General features: G+C 51.1%; 4 protein-coding genes across 4 annotated transcripts; all 4 read left to right on the forward strand.

The window, feature by feature from the left end:
• The first annotated feature begins 4019 nt into the window (after window positions 1-4019).
• Window positions 4020-4828, forward strand: BDV17DRAFT_108196 (uncharacterized protein). Its single transcript, XM_073753802.1, has one exon. It carries the CDS (start codon window positions 4334-4336, stop codon window positions 4757-4759), a length of 426 nt encoding a protein of 141 aa, XP_073620210.1. The 5' UTR covers window positions 4020-4333; the 3' UTR covers window positions 4760-4828.
• Window positions 4829-9817: 4989 nt separating this feature from the next.
• On the forward strand, window positions 9818-11932 carry medA (transcriptional regulator medA; the record flags this gene model as incomplete). The annotated part of the gene is made up of 3 exons (XM_073759658.1): window positions 9818-9857; window positions 9946-11438; window positions 11492-11932. The coding sequence occupies 3 exons, from the start codon at window positions 9818-9820 to the stop codon at window positions 11930-11932; spliced, it is 1974 nt and encodes a 657-aa protein (XP_073620211.1).
• An 864-nt stretch (window positions 11933-12796) lies between these two features.
• Window positions 12797-15642, forward strand: trpB (tryptophan synthase TRP5). The gene is made up of 3 exons (XM_073753803.1): window positions 12797-13108; window positions 13209-13512; window positions 13594-15642. The coding sequence occupies exons 1-3, from the start codon at window positions 12973-12975 to the stop codon at window positions 15329-15331; spliced, it is 2178 nt and encodes a 725-aa protein (XP_073620212.1). The 5' UTR covers window positions 12797-12972; the 3' UTR covers window positions 15332-15642.
• Window positions 15643-15783: 141 nt separating this feature from the next.
• Window positions 15784-17937, forward strand: BDV17DRAFT_279122 (uncharacterized protein; the record flags this gene model as incomplete). Its single annotated transcript, XM_073759659.1, has 4 exons — window positions 15784-15816; window positions 15904-16136; window positions 16195-16913; window positions 16973-17937. 4 exons carry the CDS (start codon window positions 15784-15786, stop codon window positions 17935-17937), a joined length of 1950 nt encoding a protein of 649 aa, XP_073620213.1.
• Between the last annotated feature and the right edge of the window lie 766 nt (window positions 17938-18703).

Consider the following 18703-nt stretch of genomic DNA (forward strand, 5'->3'; position numbering starts at 1 on the left):
CTATAGTCGCACTGTCCAGGAGAGTTCTGACATGTTCTGAAGCAGCTCGCCGGTGAGGAGATGGGCCACGTGTGCACTCGTCGTGGAGTAGTCTGTCGAAGTTTTCCTTTAGGCTTTCGCGACTTAAGACGATAACGATGAATGTGAGACATCGCAGGAACAGACGAATGGTTTGGCAAGATACTCCTCCGCAGTGGCTCGAGAAAAAAAAAGCCGTTGCTAAGCTATTCCTAACAGAGAACTGGCGGTCACTGCTTACAGGTTTTGTTCGTGGCGTAGCTGGTGAGTGGTGATCATCTGCTGTTGCTGCCTCTGACTGGCTATGTTTCTCTTATTTTGGGTGAGCGCGGACACTTCACTGAGCGATAACTTGGCTTGACCCTATCATCATGGAGAGCAGGATGGAGCTTGTGACGAGCCATTTCTACGTCACCTTCAGGGGTTCATCCTTTAGGAGACAGGACTTTTGTTGAATGGTGTTGTGAGTTATCCCCGGTAGATGTGTATATGTTATGTAGGGTTAGTCTATACAGTCCACAAATCGGATTCCGGCGTGCTAAATCATTATCTTGCCCGTGTGACAATACCGCACAGATCATTTGCTGAATTTGATTTCATGGGCAGGTAGCGGGGGCTGGGCTGTCCAGTGACTGATCCTACGTATCTCCTTTATTCTGTTCCGAAACGCTTAAGGCCTGCTATCTACCAGCCATCACAACCCTTCAAGACTAAGAAGGCAACCAGCGCAAGCCATCCCTCTAACACACCTCTAAAAACATTCTAGTCTCTAGAGATTACGCGACAGCCTAGTTCATGGGAGAATAAAAGCTATCGGCCCAAACCAAGTAAGCCCAATCACCACCGGACAAGATACATATTTGCACACAAGCCAGCCACTCGTGAATCAGTACAGTGGACACCTTAGGCATCAATACAACACCACTGCACTAAGTCTATATGCAACCAACAGAGTAAGAGCAATAACGTGTCAGACTGTCGAGCCAGTCCAATTCTTCACCTCAACGCCTCAACCGAGTCATTATTCGCGGCCCAGCAGCCCTACGGTAGATACTTCGATTATGATCTACATGTTATCTCTCTAGATCAACGGTCTTCCTGCCTCTGTACGTGCGGCTCGGGTTTCGCGGGCGGCGGAACTAGGTACTATCCAGATTTGAAGCCCCGACCAAACTTTGCAATGGAGCTTGAGTCCTAGACACCTAATACTATGCGCCAGGTGCGTAGACTACACGATTATCACAGAATCCAAACGGGAAGATTATCCCGAAGGGACCAATAGGGTGCGTAATGGTATGCGTCCACGGTGGATGGATGGGTTGGGAGATACCATACGGATGGCATCATGGCCCCGCGCAATGGGTATACCATACTAACGGGTCTTACTAGTACTCTTGACTCTGGCCGCATTATCCGTGATAGTCTAGGTAGCTAGATAGCGTGTCGCAACGTACACTGACTTTGGAAAATGCGTCTTTTAGTCTTGATGGATAGATACCCCATCCCCATTCCCGACCCCATCCTACCATCCATAGTAGTGTAGTGAATTAGTGATGCTGTGGTGGAGTTACGGATAGTACCTAGTAGGTCGTAGCTAGCTAGCTAGCATTTACCGTAGGTAGCAGGTGGACATGGCTTTCACTAGGACCGGGATGGATGGGAGGAGAGTTGAGTTCCATGGACTTGAAGAGGGGATGGGAGTTGGAAGGGAACGTCAATCAATGGGGGTTGACTGACTGACTGATTCAGTTCAGCTGAAGCCACAGACAGAAACCAACCTTGCTCCATACGCTATGTTCATCATATTCATTATTGGTAACTCGGGCCTGGGAAGATGGACACTACGTAGAGTATGCAGGCCTTAATACTGGCGAGGTAGACTAGCAGGTGGACAGGACCTTCCACACTGGAATGGACGGGAGAGTTGTTGGACTTGGAAAGGAAAAGGAGATGGATAGAAGAGGCAATTGATGATTCAGTTCAGCTGAAGCCACAAAAAACAAAAGTCCCGTCTGTTATTTTCGTCATTGGTATCCTGGGTCCAGAGAGATGGATACTGGAGTGATACTTTTGGCATTGGCGCCTTATTATGTACGAGAGCAAGAGTAAATCTGGTTCGTCTATTTGGCCTCAGAAGTCTGTTCCTGAATTCGGTAGATTATACTAGGGTTACCGTCTATAAACAATTCCGCCTGAGGTACGGAATATGGAGTAAACTAAGCATACGGCTTGCTGTCACCAAGTTAAGAACACCAGTTCACTACAAGGTGTTTCATGCTCACTTGTAATTCTATTTACGGACAATCTACAAATAGATCAGACCCTGTTTGAATTATATTAAGGAACGGGAGAACCGGACAATATACTCAAAAGAGGCATCCAACTCCAAAATTGGGACCAAGCGCGATCTCAGCTGCTGCCGCGAGTCGCGAGTCGCAGGGCCCATTTGATAGATGGAATTTAGATGGAAAGGTATCTGGGCCGTAAATGGTAACCCAAGAAACCGGAGTTCCATGTTTCACAACTAGTGAGACAAACGGTGTTTTGCGAACCGGATCTGAGGCTCTGGAGGTTTCTAGCAAAGACAGGGGTGCGATAGCCCGTGTTTATTGTGCTGATTCTCTTAAAGGCTTGATTGTGCTTGGTTGGGTTGAATTTGGGTTGAGCGATATGGTGTCTGGAGAAAGGCTTGAAGTAGACCTTGCAGGACAACGGCTTGAACGAGTGCTCATACTCTGTAGATTCTTTTGGCCTTTAGACGGAGAATATTCAATCGCGAAGGCCTGTCGGTCGACCATTCATCAGTAGCCTGTGCTGCACAGGTACATAATTGCCGACGTCTCGCCCTTGCTAATGATGATCAGGTACATAGACTACTTACGCACGGGACTGAAACCCTTCTCTGATCGACAGGACGATTATCCCTTCAGAGAAAACAAAACGTGCCGGGCCGAGTGATAATTCAAATTGCAGGACTCGGGAATTGGCACACTTCCGGGCGTGAGGCTGGGTGGGTGACTGGAGTTGCTGGCAGGGCGTCCCAGCTCCAGTGTTACTCCATCCGTACAGAGTCGATCAATGATGAGCCGCGCCGCGCAAGGCTTCGGCCTCCTGTCGAGGAGTTCAGCTGTCGCTGATGGCAAATTAGAAAGTTTGTTCGTTCCGTGCCTTACTCTGTATTGCGATTGCCCTGCAGGAGGTGAGAAATAAAGAATGTGCCAGAGATAGGCTGTGCTTCCGCTTCGGTGTAGTCACGATGCGATGCAAGGTGCAAGGTGCAAGGTGCGGGTGTCAAGCCAAAACAAACGAGTCAGCTTTGATGCTCAATGCTCAACGATAACTGGTGGTTTGCAGGGTCTGAAAGACGCTTGTTTTTAGTGCTTGCGAGCCTGCGAACTGCATGATTGGTGAAGAGTAGCGGCTGAGCTGATGATCGTCCAGAGAACAGTGCTCGCAGCTCACCTAATAAGGTAAGACGTTGAGAAGTTAAGAAGCCACGCCTGGGATCATCGAGGTTACATGGCCTGCGCTTATCGTGAGATTGTGTTTTCTGAAGATCCTGAGGCAGTGATGTGTAACCTGAAGGTAACCTCAGTGATCCTTTCGCGCCCAAGTTCATCCAGGTTGCTGGGATCAATTCTGTGAGGAGCGATGTTCGAGTCAGGTGTTATTTTTAGTTTCCTCTCCCGTGTGGATGGTGATACCAACTCCATACAGAGTAACCGAACGCTTCTGCAGCCTGTACCAAGCGACTTGAAATCACCAACCCCGAAAGGCCTTCGGTAGTTTCGATATCCAATTTCCGACCATCAGGAAAGCTTCGGGAATGTTCAGTGGAAAAAATTTAGTCGCGGCTGAAGATCGACAGCAAACCCACTGGGAAAATGCTTTTCGTGCTTTTGCCTTTGGATCGTGGATTCATGCGCCGTTTTTGCCGTTCTCCGTCAGGAATGATCTCCGAGGCTGTGGCGGTGCGACGGCTGTGCTGGTTTTGGTATGGTAATGGCGACCGAGGATTCGCCGGCGCGGAAAACCTCGGCTTTTGGCCATATCAGGCAATCTCATACTTACCCCAGCCGAAGAGGTCCCTTCAGAATAGTGTAATGATACCTCAGGCCATCATAGCCTTCATATGCAAGTTTGCTGGCAGCGCTCGGATCTAACGGTGACAAGGGGTTCTTGAGCCACTTATCTCGCTTGTAGCTCAAAGCGCTTGGCCGAGGTTGGCAGTGTATACTACTGTACTGCCATATTCTGTATTCTGTATCAGAAGCGAAATCCTGAGTCTACCCCTCCCGAGTCCCAGCCAAGGGCCATGGCACCGTCCGACGTTCAGTCCCCTGATTCCCATGATGCCATCGGCCTGCCAGCCGATTCGGGGCAAAGAAGCCAAGTCATTCCAATCCACCATGAGGAACGCGGATCAAGCTGGGCCCACTTCGTGATAACTTTATGCAACTTTTCCGGTTGTCTTTGTCTTTGCCTTCACTGGAGACACCGGACCAGAGTTCCTCGAGAATCACGGTTTTCGTCTTCACATCCTGCTGCCGAACCGTGCTCGAATCACAGAAGACGAAGCTCGTATCTATTTCTGATCAAGTGTCAATTGTCGGGAGCAGCTTCCAAGGGGCCGGGATTATTGAGCTCCCCTAGTTTTGGTTCGTCAGACATGGCACCCATCCAAGCCATTTTTCTGAAGAAAGTTTGTCCTCGAGGCGATTCCTTTGAGAGCATTGCATAGATCGCATATCGTCACTCCCTGGTTGGGTCACCCTGTGCCATAAGGAGGCTTTTCTCGTATTCGTTCCTTGAGCTTTGCAGCAGCTAAAAACAGATCACCGTTGATTTCGCGATTCCTGTCCCATGATTACAGCATTAGATAACCATCATGAATCACCTGGTGCTATGCTCCCTTGACGAACTGTAGTGTACTGTGCGCCGTAATTCAGAACGCCAGGTTCTGGTATACTAGTGTCACAGAGTCAGGTTGATCCCTGCAAATATATAATCATACTAACTGCTGCGGCAATGATAAGGACCAAGGAATCCGCTCGGGAGGGAAGAGTGAAGATCCCACCGCATATGATTCTTGAGGAATGAGTAAGAACTGCGGCTTCGATGGGTTGAAGACTCAAGACTGATATGACGTCGGTCAGGAGACCTTTTCCTCTTCAGCATTTCTTGAAGCCTGTCAGTCCACCCGTTATACGGTAACAATGCAGCGTGACTTCGGTACGGTACTACCATAGCTGCTAAGGTACCACCTTGGTCAGGTTCCTCAGAAGGATCGTTTGTGCATCCCAACGTGCCATTGTTTGGGCGAATAAGAGTGCATGGACAGCGGACGGAGGACTCAAAGGACAATTGAATGCACCAGTCATGGAGGCGGCGGTGGATCTGCCCCACATTATGCGGTTATGTGTCCAATAAAGTTGTAGAGTTCTTGCAGCGCGTGGGAGCCAAATGCAAGGTTTGCTATGTTTAGCATCTTAGATCCTCCGCTAGACGGGCGCCGTCTCGATCTGGTGCGGGAGGAAGACAACCTAACTGAGGTTTGGAAGTTCCTTGGAGGGTGCGCTTATCGGGAAACTCGGGAAGATAAACTTAGGAGTCGAGCTTTCGTTACCATTATTGTCGTTATTGGGGGGAAAGGAAACACTGCTTCCTATAGATGTGAATGGCTGGCGAGGAGAACAACTCAACGGGGCCTGAGGGATGGTGCGGTCACCGCCACAGCGTGGAAGAACAGGGATCAAGCGACGCCAGTTGATGCTCCACGGATAACAGACAATAGAAATTTGGTATTTTGACTGGCTGGAGAATTGGATTTGCGGGCTCGGGCACGTATTTTGGTAGTCACAACTCATCACGAAGCTTTTCCGCTGCATGGAGATTTCTTGCACAGACTCCATTATCGAAAGTTTCACGGTTGGCTGTCCAATATATTTCTGGTGGGGTGCGCATTTGGATTCGGAATCGGAACTGGAGAAGAATGTTGTTGGAAGCTTCGCGGAAGTTCAGAGTCCCTCGTCGAATCGTCAATCCTTTGGCTACCAGGGAACTATCCTCGGTCGGGATCGCTGGCCTCCACCACCACGCGAAGGGACTCATCATTTTCGGGATAGTTTCTGGGAACAGACGGGGAGGATCTTGAATGAAAGTCCCTGTGCTGGGAATCATGGGACGGAGCATGCCTGAAATGGTAAGAAGCTGTCTGCAGACTTTCTGGAGACTGAGGGTTGGAAACAGCGGAGAAGCGTTTCAGGATGGCACCGGGCGAGCGAGGGAATGACCCGAATTGGCAAGGGCGGGGGGTGGCAGGTGGGGGGAGCTAAGAATAAAATTCTACGATCAGGGGCTCTCCCAAAGTCCCGAGGCTCTTCTATCCCAAGCTTGGAAGCTGCCTAGATGAACGGACGAACTTCCTGAATCACTCAAACAATTACTTAAGAGACGGTTACCTAGCGACCGCCCGGGAAGTCGGGTCCGCGGAGTCCGCTCTCTGTTCACTACTATCTTTTGGCATCTCCGAGAGACACCTTGGTAGCGAAGATGGATCTCCCGAGTCGCTCACTAACTAGAAAAGATCTCTGCTGGCCCACGGGGACCCCATGAGATCATCCTGCGAGTAAACGACTAGAGAGGAAAGGGAAGGGAAAGGGACGGCCAAAAAGGCGATAGTTGAAACTTGACGAGCTTTTTTGGGACGTCGTCTACACCACTCTTCCGGGGAAACAGTAGTGCTGGAGTAGCAGGGGTCCTGAAGGAACTAGGTAGCTTTAGCAGACTTACAAGCTGTTTCCACCAATACATCATAATACGGGGTAAACAACGCTTCCACCGTACAATGCACACTTGTACCCCCAGGTCCACGACTCTGAGTGGTAGAACCAGTGAGCTGGGAGAGTTCAGCATTGTCCAGGATAGCAATGATGCCCGAAGAAGCATGCCATCAGATAACGGACTGTTAATAATAGTCACCTCAGCATCCAGCGGCGTTGGGTGGTTTATTTCTGATTCTGCAGAGGCCCACCGTAGGGCGGCGTGGGCCGCCTAACCAGACTGGACTGCAAAGTCTGCGCTGATTAGCCCAAATCTGCCCTTCAGTATCGTCTAATAATAAACCTGACCATGACTGTTATGGGTAATATGATGATATTATCCGACTCGCTCACTCCTCGCCTCAAGCTCCAACGCCCGTCCGCCAGCGGACATAAGACCCTCCACCCGTGACCTCACCACCGTTTATGGAGTCCGATTACCGATGGGAAGAGAGGTAGAGAAGGGGAACCTTGGGATTGTTGACGCTGATTCTTGGGCAGACGTGATGCGCTACCGTGGGTTGCCAGTCTGTGGTCAAAGGATGCCCGCTGTCATTCGCCCAGATCAGAATACCAGCAGTAAATAAGTAGGGATCATATTATTATAATTATGGTTATTATTATCGCAGATTAATACTGTATACTGTATCGCGTCCTTGCACTGAGAGAAAGGAATCGTTGTCGAGTCACGGCCTCACATTGTCTGCCTGCTGCCCCCGCCACACTCCGGCCAGTGCAGCAGTCCTCACCCTCTAACTCTCTGACCAGCCTCTAGTGCGAAAGGGGATTCATAAATCATAATTATATCCCTCCCCGTCGCCTTGTCTTTTCTTTTTCCACTTCCTTTTTTATCCATCAGCCTTCTGAGGTGCTTCACTCGCTTTGCTCACCTTAAATCCTTCCACTCCTCAACGCTTTACTTCTACCTCTCCCCATCTCTCCTCCCCCTCTCCCATAACACTCTCCCCCACCTGTTATGGCATCATAAGAAGAACGCTCAACCTTGTCGTTTTTATTCATTCGCTTACATTCGCTCGCTATCACACTCGCTTAGTTTGGCATCGAAGTAATCTTACGTTCGCTACGTTGGTGTGTTGATCTAGGAAGACTCGAACTCCGCCTTGGGCCCTGAGAGACAACTGGGTTCTGTTTCAGTTCCGAGATCCCGACGGACTATTGGGGAAAAAAAAGAGGATTACATTGAATATTCTAATATCTAATTACGCATCTCAACGCACTCGCTCATCGTTGACGCTCGCTATTGCTTTTGTTACGGCTTATCTGTGACGCCTCTCTCGCTTCTGCGACTCTCGAAGACGTCGACCCGACGCTCAACTCGACTGTCGTCTTCGAATCGGTACCATCAGTACCAACGGGCAGTCGGTAGCTGGTTCTTGTTTGGCGCGGACCATTCACAGCTGCGCGTTTGTTGTGCTGTCAAGTCTCCCGCTGTAGAGCAACACCGTTTGTTCCGTCGACGGCGCAACTGAAACAATCGCCAAATCGCGCTTCTCACGACCACCAGCGCATCTTTTCGTCATCGGCTACGCCTGTCGATTTATCCACTGTCTTAACTTTCCAAGGAAGAGTGGAGTGCAGTCTTGTTCATTCTCCAATCTGGTACCTGTTGTCACCGGCCTTTGAGGATATCCGAACCCTGACCCAACTGGCGTGGAGCCTTGTCTCGGTTGAGGACACCACCTACAGCAGAATACAGCAAAAGATCTTTCGCCTGAGCCCTTTTGGTTTGTTAAGGTTGGTGAGCAAAGTCCCTTTCCCTCGCCACTGGTGGCCGTGGTGCCTTGCATCAACCCTCCTTCGCATCTCCTTTCATTTACCCTCCTTGCTTTACCCAAGTCGTGTCTTGACAAAAAGGGACCTTGAGCAAGATTACGACGGCCATGGTCTCCATGCAATCTTAGTCTCCCTCCCTGTGGTGTTCGTCGATTAGGTTTAGTGGTCGTTGTTGACGTTTCTGTTGCAGTGCGGTTTGTCAGACGCTTCTGATCGTGCGAAATCCATATCAGCATTCTAGGACCCCTTGTGACGGACTTGGTTCTCGATCAACTTTGGTAAGTTTTGCTGATGGATGCAGGAAGCCGATTTATTATTTTTGAATGTGGTTCGTACTCACAACTGGATAGTTCATCGCCGACTATCGATCCTGAAACCTATCGACCAGGACACGCTCTGAGAGAAGGCAAAGGACCAAAGTGACTCTCAGACCCTTTTGTCTCTATTCGGTTCCCATCGCATTCGCTTTTCTGAGACCCAGCCACGGATATCCGCTCTGCTCCCGTCTAACTTGACCGAACTGGGACTCTATCTTCTCGCTTTCATGAAAACCGGCCTCTTATAGGTGCTCTCAAGATAATCATTGATAAGCGTGGCCTGAATCTGGCCCTCGTCCTGCAACTAGCCTTTCTTAGTTTCGGTCTCGATCACTAGGCACCGGCCACTGATTTGAAGCCGTCATTCCCACCCTTCTCACTCGCTTCGCGTCGTCGCTCGTTTTGTCTCGGAGTGCTTTCTGCGGGCTTTCCGGCGCAGTATCGTTTGCGCCAGAATAAATCCACTGTCATTCGCTTTTTAGGCTGTTGTGTTTCGTTGCAGTTTCTGCAACACCTTCAAGCTGGCTTACTCGAAGACACACGGTGTCCTGGTGAGTGCAGATGCACCCTCTTGTTTCTCCTCCATCCAATAATCACTACATCCATCCTTTCTTTTGTTCCTTCCCGTCGGGACCCGAATCATGATTCAAACCCCTGTCTCACCGAAGACGAACTTCCCTCATCTGCTTCATCCAAAGCCGTCTGACATACAGCTCTTTGCTAATGCTTGGTGACTCACAGTTCGATCCGGATTTCCAAACACCCTTGATACTAGACGAATCGTTGGATTTCTCGGATCCTGAAGAGGGTCAATTTTTTGACGTGTTCTCAGGCGGCCTGCTGGCCAAGTCTGAACCCATCCTGTCTATGTCTGCTTTCCACAAATCCCAACAAGCGGCGGTGCTAGGTGAGCTCATTCTAATGAGGCTTGATTTGCTGACGAGCCAAGATAATTCGCAATTTCCACAAAGTCAGATAGCTAATGTCTAATTTAGATTGTGATTCAGCCCAATCTCTGCAGGATGGTGCCTCCTATTCCGCATACGGCCAGCCCGCTTATATGTCGACTCCCCTCGCCCCATCCCCAGTGACCGACCATATAAGTCAGATGTCAGATTGCGTACCATACATGGCGAAGCAGGAGTACGCGAGCTCCTATGAGGACGAAATGTCGCCAATGATCACTGCGGAATCTCGCCAGTTGCCGGAAGTCATCTCATACTCTCCCCAGAGAGGCTCTGAAGGCACGAGAGTGTTTGTGCAGATCCAGTCTCCTTACGACCTTCACACAACTCCCTATGCGACTTTGTACATCATGTTTGGAACGAAGAAGTGCGAGTGCAACCCACACTTTCTGGGATTCCAGGATTCCTTCTTTCAATATGCGCTCTCCGTCGACACCCCGCCGTTCATGTCTACGGGCACACCCTCCCTGGCCGTCCCTCTACAAGTGGCCTTTGGAAATCCAAATGACTGCTCCGGTGCGACACTTCAGGTTGGGATCTATACCTATGAGCATGCTGGCCAGCAGTCGCCCTCTGATGAAAGCCGCAAGAGACGATTCTCTTCCGATGCTCTATCCAGGTCGGTCAAGCGGACATCGACACTCCCGGTACAGGTGAAGGAGGAATCTTCAGGCTATGCTGCGCCTTACTCATCTTACCTGCAGCCGCTTCCCTCTATGAATGCCTACGCTGCGTCATATCACGCGGACGCCTCGCCTCGGATCAACGCTTCGCAGTACACGCATGTGTCCACGAACTCGCAGCCTTCAATTCGCGCTCCATCTCCAATGGCAGGTCCGTCCCCAATGGCGCCCTCTTCGTGGAACTCGTCTTTCCTCTCGGTCAACCCCGAGCAACGAAGCACCGGATACCCTGTTGGTCATGGGCTGCCACAACCGTCGTCACCTGCGCGGCTCTCGAACCCGACTCTCATTCGTACGTCTACCTTGCAACAATCGAGTGGCGTCGTTCAACCAACGCAGTCCTTCAACCCCTATGCCATGTATCCGGCAAAGGCAATTCTGAAGATGAACGGAGACCTGGATACCATGGCGGAGAATTGGACTCCTGAGGAACGAATTGCCAAGCGCCGCCTGGTTCAATTCACTCGTATGCAAAGCGGCAGCACTATCAACGCCGATTTCACACCTGTGACGCCCGAGGAACGTGCTCCCAACAGCATCTGCATCAGCTGCATTTACTGGGATGGCAAGGATGAGTGTTTCGTCACGAGTGTGGATACCATCTACCTCCTTGAATCACTCGTTGGTGTTCGGTTTACTGTGGAGGAGAAGAACCGTATCCGACGCAACTTGGAAGGATTCAGACCTCTTACAGTGTCCAAGTCGAAAGCCAACAGCGAAGACTTCTTTAAGACCATTATGGGATTCCCTGCTCCGAAGCCCAGGAACATCGAGAAGGATGTCAAGGTCTTCCCCTGGAAGATCCTGAGCCACGCTCTGAAGAAGATCATCGGCAAATACGTGCGTACCCAGCTCCCCTCGTTGCATTGTCCTGCTAACCTAGTATTCTGCAGTCCGCAAGCTATTCCTCTACCGCTGGCGCCCTGCCTACTCCCATCGGGTCGAACTACCCCAGCATGGGCCCTGCATCCGATTCAGGGACAGAAGGCCAGAACGTTGCCTCTCCGCAGTCGATATCTGAAGGTACCCCTTCGAGCAGCTATCACCCCAGCATCGCCGCTCCAGTCTACAACCCTCCGACTGAAGCCGATGGACCAATTCGAACGATCCTGCCTGCCGTCAGCCAACCTTACCCGACCATGACTGCGCCGTACTCCTACACCACTGTCTGCAACCAGGGCCAGCTTGCACCTGCCGCACCCGTCACGAGAGCCTGGGAGTTCAGTCCCCATGCCGCACCCTCCGCACCTTCAACCATCGAGCAGACTCCTGGAAGCTATCACTACATGCCTCCCATGACATACGCTCTACCCGGACACCCTCAGGGGCATTAGCTCCTGATTCGGGTTCATCGCATTTGATCGGCGTTTTACGTTTTGTACATTCTGCTTTTTTTCACTACTTCATTGTCACTCCTTTACTTGATACCATGGCGCGCTTGGGTATAACGATTCTTGCATACGGGGACTTCCTCCCCGTCCGGCTATGGTTTTTTGGATGATTATTTTAAACGAGTCCACGTCTCTCCTTAATAATTCTTACGCCTTGATGCCCCGAAACTTTTGTTATTTTGTTTGATGTTGACACGATGCATTCTGCATGGTCTGTTGTCTGTTCATTCTTTTGACTGATTTGCATTATACACGGGGCATTGAGATACCACTCCTTCACGATATATGTACAATTATGCCGCATGGGCTGGCGCTGCTGTCTTTCCTTACTACCTCGCAGGACCGGGATACCACGGGTTGGAAAAGTGTGGAACGCATTCTTGTTTTGGGATACCTCGTTTTGGCTATTTGTGTTTTCTGGCCGGTTTTGTTTTATCTGCTTGTCTTCTGCTGCTTCTTGCTTATTGCAACTATACCAGAGCTCCGGAGAGCATACGCTTCTGCTGGGTTCTCTGCTGCATAGCTTTGGCGTTTCTGACTGTTTATTTGGTTGCTGTCCGTTAGGGACTGCGATACCAAGTGAGGAGTACTATAGTACTCTGTCTGGCATCACCATATTAATAGTGATATTGTTTATCCTGATCTTCAACCTACGCCAACAGTAATATTGTAGTGTAGCAAGTTCTCGCCCGGTATCGGTGCTGCTGCTAGTAAACTCTTATCTTATCGCCACTGAGGGTCACCTGACCCCAAATTTGGATTGAGTTTCTGTGTTATCGATGCGCCTGCAGCCAAAGGGTGACTCAACGCAGCTTTTCACCCTTTCCTTGCTCTCCTCGGCTTGTCCTTTTCTCATTGTTCCGCCCTTGAGAGTCATTATTTTCGCTCTCCCCTACCATAAATCTCAATTTCTTCCCCCCCTTTCCCGTGACATTCCTCCCCAGATCTTTTGCTCCCCTCTTACCCCACCCCCACCTGCCACCATGGAGCACATCAAAAACACCTTCGCCAAGTGCAAGGCCGAAAAGCGCGCTGCCCTTGTCGCCTATATCACCGCCGGATATCCCACTGTCGAAGAGGCAGTAGACATCATCCTTGGGCTGGAGAATGGAGGTGCCGGTAAGCAATTGCTCCCTAAGGATCCTCGATTGACTCATTGAGTCACAATTGCCGCGTCTCCTTTTACAACCCTACTGACGATATTGAATCAATTGCATAGATATCATCGAATTGGGCGTTCCATTCACAGATCCTATTGCCGATGGCCCCACCATCCAGAAAGCCAACACGAAGGCTCTTGAGAACGGCGTCACCGTCACGACGGTATTAGAGATGGTTCGCTCCGCGAGGAACCGCGGCCTCAAGGCTCCTATCATGCTTATGGGCTACTACAACCCTATGCTCCGGTATGGCGAGGAGCGCATGCTCAGGGATTGCAAGGAGGCGGGTGTCAATGGTTTTATCATGGTTGATCTCCCGCCGGAGGAGGCCGTTCGCTTCAGAGATCTTTGCACTAGCACGGGGTATGTTATACAGCGACCCCAGGAAACCCTTTCTTCAATATCTCTTTGCAAAGAGGCGGTGTGCTAATATTGAGCTGATAGTCTTTCTTACGTTCCGCTTATCGCTCCCGCCACGTCCGAGTCTCGCATGAAGCTCCTGTGCAAGATCGCCGATTCGTTCATCTACGTTGTCTCGAGAATGGGTGTTACGGGCGCCACAGGGAAGCTCAGCTCCAACCTCCCCGAATTGCTTGCGCGTGTCCACAAGTGGTCCGGCAACGTACCTACCGCGCTCGGCTTCGGTGTCAGCACCCGCGAGCACTTCCTTTCTGTCCAGGAGATGTCCGAAGGTGTTGTCATTGGTAGTCAGATTATTACCATTCTGGGACAAGCCCCTGCTGGCCAGGCGGCTCAAAAGGCTGAGGAATACTTATCTAGTGTTACAGGTCGCCGACTAGAGCGGGATACCGCGGGTGCCTTGATTCGTGAAGTAAACGTCCTGGAACCTGTTCACAAGATCGAGGCCTCGCAGCCCCTCCCTGAGACACAGCCTACCGATGTTATTACGGACAAGGATACACCTTCGGGCCCTGGTCTGGCAGACCAACTCGAAGCCCTGAACGGTGGAAACCCTGCTGCATCACCGGCACGCTTCGGTGAGTTTGGTGGACAGTACGTTCCGGAGTCTCTGATGGATTGTTTGGCCGAACTGGAGCGAGGCTTTAACCATGCTTTGAACGACCCTACCTTCTGGGAGGAGTACCGCTCATACTATCCTTACATGGGACGGCCTAGCAGTCTTCACTTAGCGACCCGTCTGACCGAATATGTTGGAGGTGCAAACATCTGGTTGAAGCGTGAGGATCTTAACCACACTGGTAGTCACAAGATCAACAACGCCATTGGTCAGATCCTTCTTGCTCGAAGACTGGGCAAGACCAGAATTATTGCGGAGACTGGCGCAGGTCAACATGGTGTTGCCACTGCTACTGTTTGTGCCAAATTCGGCATGAAGTGCGTTGTGTATATGGGTGCGGAGGATGTGCGCCGTCAGGCTCTGAACGTCTTCCGTATGAAGCTTCTAGGCGCTTCAGTCGTCGCTGTTGACGCAGGCAGCCGAACTCTGCGTGACGCTGTGAACGAGGCTCTCCGCGCCTGGGTCGTCGACCTCGACACAACCCACTACATCATCGGCTCTGCTATCGGTCCCCACCCGTTCCCTACGATCGTGCGCACGTTCCAGTCCGTGATCGGTGATGAGACCAAGCAGCAGCTGCAAGAACAAATTGGAAAGCTCCCCGATGCCGTTGTTGCCTGCGTTGGTGGAGGTAGCAACGCCGTTGGCAGTTTCTACCCATTCGCCAAAGACACTAGCGTCAAGCTCCTCGGTGTTGAGGCCGGCGGTGACGGTGTTGATACCGACCGTCACTCCGCCACCCTATCAGGTGGTAGCAAGGGCGTGTTGCACGGTGTCCGCACCTACGTTCTCCAAAACGAGCACGGTCAGATCTCCGAAACACACTCGATATCCGCTGGTCTTGACTACCCCGGTGTCGGCCCCGAGCTGAGTAACTGGAAGGACAGCGACCGTGCCCGCTTTATTGCCGCCACTGACGCCCAAGCTCTCTCTGGATTCCGCACGATGTCTCAGACGGAGGGTATCATCCCTGCGCTCGAGTCTTCGCACGCTATCTGGGGTGCTATCGAGCTTGCCAAGACCATGGGTAAGGGCAAGGACATTGTCCTTACTGTCAGCGGTAGAGGTGACAAGGACGTGGAGAGCGTTGCCGAATCTCTTCCTAAGCTTGGTCCTCAGATTGGCTGGGACTTGCGATTCTAGACAGCCACTCTGCTATTCTGCGATATCTACAGACGAGCTACCGCTACTCCTTGGCTAGAATCTACTTGTCTGATTTTCTAGATTACATGTCTCAAAAGACAAGCGATGTCATACCTGTATAGACAGATAATGATTATATACTCTGTTCCAACTCCTCTTTCCCAAACTGGTACACTGTCATGGATTTCGGCGTCTTCTTTGTTCACTCTAACGTCTGACTTCCCCACTCAACAGCCTCGGAGCTTACACTCTGGCAATCCCTAACAAGCTCAGTCTACTGCGGCGATCAAGGTTCTTGATCCTGTCAGCCGCAAGGTGATTAGTCTGCACTTATCAGACACCCGGATCGCCTCGGATCCGATCTGCACGGAGTCTTTGTTCAACGTTGCTTCTGCCGAATAAGCAAATATGCCCTCCCAACATGAGACAAGCGTGAACACTTGCGCTCAATGATGACATTCCATCTATTCCGTCTTGGTGAGATAGTAAAAGCTTCAGTTTGTTTCGTCTCTATGATTCTATCTCCCTCCTAATCTACCGCAATCATTACTTCCCATAGCGTACGCCCCGAGTTCTCGCTTGTCGACCATAACGGACAACTAGTCACAAATACAGACCTCCATGGAAAACACTCCCTTATATTCTTCGGCTTTACAAACTGCGCCGTTATTTGCTCTCGTGCCCTCGAGCGTCTATCCCAGGTCCTGTCTGGTCTCGGGCCGGCATCCGAAGAAGTCAATGTCTTCTATATCTCCGTTGACCCAGACCGTGATACACCTGACATTATGAAGGCCTTCCTCAAGCAGTATCCGAGATATACTGGACTGACAGGGACAAAAGAGCAGACTGATGCCGCGCGCAAGGATGTTCCATGTCTTTGCTAGGCCTAAACGGGATGCAAATGCGCCGGGTGAGTATGTTGTGCCTCATACGACTATAACGTATCTTTTGGACATTGGGGGTACGATTGTTGATCATTTTAATGATGCGCTTGATGCGGAGGCTGTTACTGTGCGGGTCCTGAAAGCAGTGAGCAGTGGAAAGGCGTCCGACTGTGTCGGCAACGGATCAAATGCGCGTGGAAGCTTTGTCTACGAGCAGGAGAGCCTCCAGAGACTAGACCGCCAGCAGGTAGCATTGATCAGACACATCGGCAACCTCGCGCACCAGCTTAAAGACGACTGGTCGAACATGATGGGTGCGGCCGACATCAACGACGGCTTCGGCGCATACCGTTACCAACTAGCCTTTGCGTACTACGCGTTGACCCTTGCGCACTTCCACAGACTGCCAGTAGCCCCGGGATTCTTTAAGGAGACGATGCAGCGCATGATCGCGAAGTTGATCGAGCCTGATGTCTGGTTCCACTGGCACGATGCAAGCACCGGAGGGGGGAACCTGCAGACGCCGGCTAGGGAGATGATATACGACCCTATTGTGACGGACAATATCATGTACTCCGGGTACATCCTGGTCATGTCGGCCATGTATAACAGCCTATTCAATGATGATCGGTACACCAAGCCAGGCGCTCTAACCTTCGAGTACGATGCGTTCTTCTGGGGCCCAGCGAGGGCTTCAAGTTCGAATACGACCAAAATTCAATCAACGAGCGCGTCTACTGGGATATGGTCGAGGAAGGATATCTCAGCGTTGCCTGCGAGCCCTGGTGCATTTTCCAAGTCTGCAATCAGATGCCTATCCTTGGGTTCCGACTAAACGATGCCCTAGCAACATCGGGAGAGAAAAACTTCGCAGACGGAGTAACAAAAGGGTACGTCAAAGCCTGGGCCGAAAAAAGCGGCGGCATTTTAACCCCCGAGGGCATCTTTAATACCTTCTACATGAAGCACGTGAATCAAACCGTCGTCGTTCCTGGCGCCAGCGCCGAAGCATGGACAGGGCTGCTAATGCACGCGTGGAACCACGAGCTCGTCCAACAGACCTACGATAACCGCCGCGAGACCCTCGCCGCGGAGAGCCCCGACGGCTCGTTGACCGTCAACATCAGCGCAGCCATCACCGCCATGCCGCGCAACAAGTTCTTCCTCAACACCGGCGGCATCTGGGGCTGGGTTGCTGCCTGGGCGGGTGAGACGGGCGATGAAGAGACCAAAAATCGCCTGTTACACTACGCAGATAACCACTTCCACCCGCGCACCCAGAACGGCGGACTAATGTACCCGCGCAACGACACGGTCTTTGACCAGGATGGAAATTTCGTCATGGTTTCGCCTATTCTATCGAATTCTATTATCCCGCTTACACGTCTTAATTTCCGACATGGCCTAAAGCGTCTCTATGAGAATCCGTGGGGCGCGAGAAATAGAGACCACTATGACCAGCCGGCTCTTGTTGAGGTTGACTTTACCGTTGATGTCTACCGCGCTGTTTATCTACCCGAGGAAAGGAACTTGCTTTTTGACATTGCGTTGGCGGATTATGAAGCCGGATTGCAGGGGTCTGTTGTTTTGGGAAGAGAGTTCGGCCGCAAAAATTGGGTGCTTACCCGCGAGAGTCATGAGATCGGTCGTGGCTCGAGCGATGGGTTGCCTAGTGCAGAGACCTGGAGTAGGAAGGCGAGACGCTGCGCTTGCCTGTTCTAAGTACGGAGGTTGTTTCTTATGTATTGCAGTGGGAGGCTGAGAAGACCGGGGTTTGCTGTCTTTAACATCTTTATACTCTACTGTATAAGTCTAGCATATACTAGGTATTCCGTTTCCCAAGCCCCATTCCGAGCCTTATCCAGACTATCAAGTAATAACCCGGAAGGGAAAGAACGATATTGGGATTTGGAGCAGCCGGGCGAGAACGCATCTGCCCTAATTGCATGGCCTGGAACCTATAAGGAAGGAACGGCTGAACCGAGCAGGCCACCGTGCCTCCAAACTTGTCTACGTCTCGGCAAAGATACAGGAAAGAGCTACTCTGGATCGCACCTGCCGTATGTGATTGCAGCCACTCTTAGGGTAAATGAGGAAGGACCGACCAAGCCAACCTAAGTCATCGCGCCTTCCTTTACTAGCTTCTCATCTCTTTTCTCTTCCTTCCATGTATACACTAATAATTAAATTGCCGTAATTCCTATATTACATATAGTAAAACTTCACAAAGCAATACCCTTGCTCACTCCAACGCAACAGGATCAACATTCCCCGCCGCATCCTCACAACTCTCCGCCGTGTTCCCAAGCTGCCCCGCATTAGCCTGGTAACTACATATCGCCGGCGGTGTCGCCAAGATCTGATGATAAAGCGTGACATTGCCGACCGGCATCTGCGGGAATGCAAAGGTCTCGTTGAAGTAGTACGTGTTCCGCTGGCAGCAGTCGTTGTTCTGGAGACTGGGCCCATTGAGGAGGATGTGGAAGGT

The sequence above is a fragment of the Aspergillus undulatus genome (assembly GCF_047715775.1).
Source record: "Aspergillus undulatus strain CBS 261.88 unplaced genomic scaffold BDV17scaffold_3, whole genome shotgun sequence".
Lineage (NCBI taxonomy): Eukaryota > Fungi > Ascomycota > Eurotiomycetes > Eurotiales > Aspergillaceae > Aspergillus > Aspergillus undulatus.